Source organism: Chiloscyllium punctatum, chromosome 31 (assembly GCF_047496795.1).
Source record: "Chiloscyllium punctatum isolate Juve2018m chromosome 31, sChiPun1.3, whole genome shotgun sequence".
NCBI classification, from domain to species: domain Eukaryota; kingdom Metazoa; phylum Chordata; class Chondrichthyes; order Orectolobiformes; family Hemiscylliidae; genus Chiloscyllium; species Chiloscyllium punctatum.
In genome coordinates, this window is record NC_092769.1 from 62,370,581 (window position 1) to 62,376,417 (window position 5,837).

The 5,837-nt window shown below is 42.2% G+C and overlaps 1 protein-coding gene across 4 annotated transcripts; it reads right to left on the bottom strand.

Moving 5' to 3' along the window:
• Positions 1 to 204: 204 nt before the first annotated feature.
• LOC140456997 (uncharacterized) lies at positions 205 to 4,993 on the bottom strand. 4 transcript variants are annotated; one of them, XM_072550889.1, is made up of 3 exons: positions 4,910 to 4,993; positions 4,118 to 4,279; positions 206 to 2,042 (listed from the first exon to the last, which is right to left on the bottom strand). In XM_072550889.1, exon 3 carries the CDS (start codon positions 1,965 to 1,967, stop codon positions 804 to 806), a length of 1,164 nt encoding a protein of 387 aa, XP_072406990.1. In that variant the 5' UTR covers positions 1,968 to 2,042; positions 4,118 to 4,279; positions 4,910 to 4,993; the 3' UTR covers positions 206 to 803. The 4 variants fall into 4 exon arrangements, with proteins under 4 accessions (XP_072406993.1, XP_072406990.1, XP_072406992.1 ...); XM_072550891.1 differs by having other exon boundaries at positions 4,528 to 4,980; XM_072550892.1 differs by lacking the exon at positions 4,118 to 4,279 and having other exon boundaries at positions 205 to 2,042; positions 4,910 to 4,956.
• Positions 4,994 to 5,837: the final 844 nt, after the last annotated feature.

Here is a 5,837-nt window from a genome sequence, read left to right on the forward strand (position 1 = left end):
CAACAGAGCTACTTTTACCCAGAAGCCTGAAGGCTGCCCCACCCTGCCGCTGCTGCCATCTTGAGGCAGACTCAAATGGTCGTCAAACTGACAGTAACGTGAACACGTACAATGCCAACATGTAATCACAGACATATGATATTGGGCCTGAAGTTTTCAGAATGAAGCACACACGAAATCACCAGGTTAGTTTTGAAAAAATCATTTATTGGTAAAACTTCAAAAGTTTTGTGAGTGGCCAATCTCCATCATCTTCCTTCTGATTTCTGTGGGTCTCACCTTCTCATAATTTTATATCCACTCCCACTCATTCATTTCCTCCAATCATCTTACTCAAGCAATGGGGTGCTTGTCATTTTAGTGCTCAGACCCACCTTTTGCTAGAACATTCACTCCATGCTTTCTGCAGTACACAGTTTCTACTCATTATTTTCCACTCAGGTAACTTATGAAACATATATTCAACTGCAGATATTTTGTTTAAACATAATCAAGGTTTCTTGCAACTGTACAGTTCCCCATCTGAACTGAAAGCTCATTTCCAGAGCACGACTCACACGAGTTGAAGGTGAACCCAGAGGCGACAAGGGAAAGAGAAAGTTCTACAAAGGTAATTGTACTGTATCAGAGATACGAACATGTCTAAACACATTACGTGTTTAACACAAAACCGATTTAGTTGCCTTTCATTCAGGATGGTAACACCAAAAATGATGTTTGAATTTGTTAACATCAGGAGAAAGGAAAGCAATGAACAAGATTCAGTCCTGGAAGTAATTAACAGAAAAATCCAACTCCTGACATCACTTGTGAACTCGCTGGTGTCTCAGCAGGTTACAAGTCCGAGTGAATCTCTTCCCACACTCTGTGCAGGCAAATGGCCTTTCTCCAGTGTGAACTCGCCGGTGCGCAGTGAGATGAGATGATTGCCTGAACCCAGACCCACAGTGAGAGCATCTGAACGGTCTCTCCTCAGTGTGAACTCGCTGGTGTGCCACAAGGCGACAGGACCGAGTAAATTCCTTCCCACACACGGAGCAGGTGAAAGGCTTCTCCCCAGTGTGAATTCGCCGGTGTTCCGTGAGATCAAATGATCGTCTGAATCTGGTCCCACACTGGGAACACGTGAACCATCTCTCCTCTGTGTGAACACGTTGATGCGAAGTCAGTTCTCCAGAACTTTTATAGCATTTCCCACAATCCAAACATTTGAAAGGTTTCTCATCAGTGTGAACACGTTGATGGGACATTAGTTCCCCAGAACTTTTAAAGCAATTTCCACAGTCTGAACATTTAAAAGGTTTATCATCAGAGTGAACACGTTGATGGTTCATCAAATCTCTCGAACTTTTAAAGCATTTCCCGCAGTCGGTGCATTTGAAAGGTCTCTCATCAGTGTGAACACGCCGATGGGAGATCAGATTGCTGGATGTTTTAAAACATTTCCCACAGTCTAAGCATTCGAAAGGTCTCTCCTCTGTGTGAACTTGTTGATGGTTCATTAGTGCCCTGGGACTTTTATAGCACTTCCCACAATTTGGGCACTTAAAAGGCCTCTCCTCAGTGTGAATATGTTGATGGCGCATCAGATCCCCAGAACCTTTATAGCACTTCCCACAGTCTGGGCATTGGAAAGGTCTTTCATCACTGTGGACACGTAAATGGGCCATTAAATTGCTGGAACTTTTATAGCACATTCCACAAACTGGGCATTTAAAAGGTCTCTCCCCAGTGTGAACTCGCTGGTGTTTCAGTAAGATGGATGACCGCGTGAATCCTTTCCCACACTCTGTGCAGGTGAATGGTCTCTCCCCAGTGTGACTACGGCGATGAATTTCCAGCACTGACAAGTAACGGAACCTTTCTCCACAATCTCCACATTTCCATCGTTTCTCTCCACTGTGAATGGTGTTTTTTCCTTCCATGTTCAAAGTCCGTTGCGATTCAGGTTGTGGCAAATGGGGCATATCTGTCCAATCCTGATATAATGATTGGTTTCAGTTTCCTTATTGCAGATGCTCTGTTTGTAACACCCTGTGAAACTGGTTTGAAAAACAGAATAAAGAGAGTGAGACAGAAACATAAAATCACAAAGACAGGTTATGAAAAGCAGCTCAATGAATCTGGTCAATTGGGCTGGCACGTGGTAAAAGGGACTATGAAAGCTACTGGACTGTCACAAATACCCAACTGGTTCACTGATGTCGTTCAGGGAAGGGAACCTGCCTCTGGTCTGGACCCACGGAAGACTCTGCAGGTTTTGAAATTATGCCCTAATCTAAATCATTTATGTAAATCAGGAAAGGTAGGATTCCGAACAGCAATTCCTAGGGAACTCCACTATTAACCTTCCTGCAGCCTGAAAGGTATTCAGTAATCAGTAATCTCTTTCCCCTGTCTGTCAGTTTCAACTTCAAGTTGCCTCTGTTCTTGTGTTTCCATTAACTTCTAACCTCACTCTCAAACCTATTGCATGACATTTGCTCAAATGCATTTTGGAAGTCCATGTAAAGTACATTAATAACATTAACTGTAACAATGCTCTTTGTTACTGCATCAAAAATGTAAGCAAGGTAGCAAAACATATTTTGTCTATAACAAATCTGTATTGGCTTTTCAGAATTACACCAAATTTTGTTCATTTTGTCCTGAATCATTGGTTTTGTAGGCTTCGCCACCACCAAAGTGAACTGTTATTGTTGAGCTTGTTCCGACTGCCTTTTTGAACAATTCTGCAGGATTTTGTCACCACCCCTGATTCTTAGGGAGACTGATTTGCCTCCTGAACCTCTACACTCATCTCCCTCAGTGTCATCTAATTCTGATGCCTCATCAACATTAACATACAACCTATCTGATGCATCCTCCTTGTCAACTTTAAACACATGTAGTGTCTCAATTTCTCCCTCTTTCACCATGGCTTTGGTATCATCAAATTCCTTGACAATCTACATTTTATCCCTCAGCTGTCTCTCTGGCCTCCAGCTGTAAATCTATTTATCAATTCCTAATTGGCTTCACTTCTCATTTCCCATATTTACAATTTATATGCTGATAAGCCTGAATCAATAAGCCTTTTATTTTTCCTTCTTCTTTCTGCACATCCTTTCTCTTTGCCTCTCTTATTTGCTCATTTAGTTTCCTCTGAACCTTCCAAATTCGTCCTGGTTCTAGTTGAACTGGCAAACTGACATCTGTCACAAGCACTCTTTAGTCATTCATGTGAATTTCTTTATTTTGCCATCTTGTGTGTTTTGGATTTGTTTTCTCTAACATTCTGCTTTGTGCGTGCTGGAATGTATGCCTGCAGCCGACACTTGGTTTTGCTAGGATCTTCTTTGTGTAGACATGCTGACACTAACCCTCCTTCTAATACCATTCTACTTGCTAATATTAAGTGATGAACTAATGAGTCTTTGGCAGAAGAGGAGTACTAAAATAACAGAAGTAACAATAAGATAACAGGTTAAACATTCACGCTTGGTAAGAGGCGTTATTTTAGATTAGGTTAGATTCCCTACAGTATGGAAACAGGGCCTTTGGCCCAACAAGTCCACACTGACCATCTGAAGAGTAACCTACCCAGACCTCTTCCCCTATGCTATATTTACCCTGACTAATGCATCTAACGCTATGGGCAATTTAGCATGGCCAATTCACCTGACATGCACATCTTTGGATTGCAAGAGGAAACAGGAGCACCCAGAGGAAATCCACGCAGACACAGGGAGAATGTGCACACTCCACACAGACAGTTGCCTGAGGAGGGAATCAAACTCAGGTCCCTGGCACTGTGAGGCAGCAGTGCTAACCACTGAGCCACTATGCTGCCAAACTAAGTCAGGGCGACATGCAATTGTAACATAGAACAAGTAACTGAACAAGAAACAAGAATCCAACTGGCACTGCTTAGACACAGTCATCTACATCTCAATTCATTGGACTGTACCAAAGGTTCTGAGTTAATCCTTGAAAGGCACTGTCTTATGCAACAGCAGGAAAATATGTAGCATTACTATGTCAGCAGTAATTCTTCTTTAAAGGCAGATCATTGTTCAGTTTTGATTCTAATTCACACTCTACAGGTGTTGGCATTTTGCCAATTAATTACTCTTACTTGCAGCTGAAATCTTTGTCCACAGTTGGAAGTATCAAATCTTTTCCTCACAAATGAAACACTTGATGATAATCAGATCCTGATGAATTAAGTGACTCTGTCAGATCTAGATTTTACATTTGATTTAGGTTCCCCAGCTGTTGATTCTCTGCTTCGAATATTCTGCAAAATAAAATTTACATTAACTTTGGGGTGAGTTCAGGATAGAAGTTCAGATGAAATAAACATTCCCCTTGAATAAAAACCATTACTGCAAATGCCAGAAAAATGAGAACAGAAAATGTGTGCAGAGACTTTGCAGGTCCAGCAGCAACTGATAAAACTACATCAGAATTAACATTTCAGTCCAGTTACTCGTCTTTGACATTTGGAAAGTGGAAGCTGTTTCTCAGTCCTTGATACTATCAGACCTGAGATTTCGTGAACTTTCTGTCTGTCTATAATTTCGCTTGACTTGCGTTTGTTGTGTGCTAATGCTCCCCTGCACACCTCCTGTAAAAGGTGTTTGTAAATTCCATCCCTGTCAATCCAGGAGAGACATTCACATCATCCTCACTCCTGGCCCAAGATGATCGCACATGCGCCCTGATGCCCCTTTCTCCTTACAAAGATGGCGGTCGATACAGGGGACTTTCGCCGAGAGACGCGACCTCGCTGCCTCCGGCCCGTTCGTTGTCAATGCTGAACCAGAGTGCTTTATTTGGGGCATTATGTTTCCACTGTACATTTATGAAGCCTTCCCGTCCACATGGCCTCCGCCAAGACCCTCGTAAATCTGTTTTTTTCTCTCACCGGTTACGGAGCCAATACCGTCACGTTCCTGCAGAGTGAGCCCTCACACGTCGCATGCGTCAACCCGGCGATGCTTCTCGCATGATCCAATCACCGTGGCCACTGCGCTTGCTCGAACCTCTCCAGCTGGAGGACAAGGGGCGCACTGTCCCGTCTGGTGACAACATGAGGACGTTGGAAATAGGAACAAGAAGAGTACATTCAGCCCCTCTGATATGAACCACCATTCAACAACATCAGAGATAATCTGCACCAAGCCTCAATTCCTATTTTCTCCCAGATCCTTATATTACTAAAGTTGGATTTTTTTTAAAGGAAAACAGTCTATTTACTGCCTTTGGAATACTTTCAGTGATCTCGCCTCCACAACTATTTGGTGCAGATAATTCCGGATATTCTTTACTCTCAGAGAGCAAATTCTTCACATTCCACTCAGTGCCACTGTATTTTGTAAATATATTCCTAGTTCAAGATTTGCACACTTGTGTAAAGATCTTCTTAACATCTATCCTGTCAAGCCCCGTCAGAACCTTGTACTGTTTAAAATAAGATCACCCCTCATTCTTCTAAACTCTAAGAAACAATGGTCATCGTTCTTAACCTTCATCGTAGGAATTAATCCACTGAATCACTTTTGAATAGCCTCCAATAGCATGATGTCTTTTTTTGAATTAACGGTCCAAAATTGTACAAAGTGTATGTGTGGACTCACTGGAACGCTATGTTTGTAGCAAGATTTCCTTTTCTAAAACTTCAAACCCGTAGTAATAAAGGGAGAAAAAAAATGTTCATTTGTCTTACTACATGTTTAATGTATCTGCTCAATAACCTTTGTCTGTTTCATGCACAAGAACCCTGGTCCCTCTGCACAGCACGTTTCTCGGAGTTTCTCTCGATTTTAATAATAATCTGCCGTTTGACTCTTCCG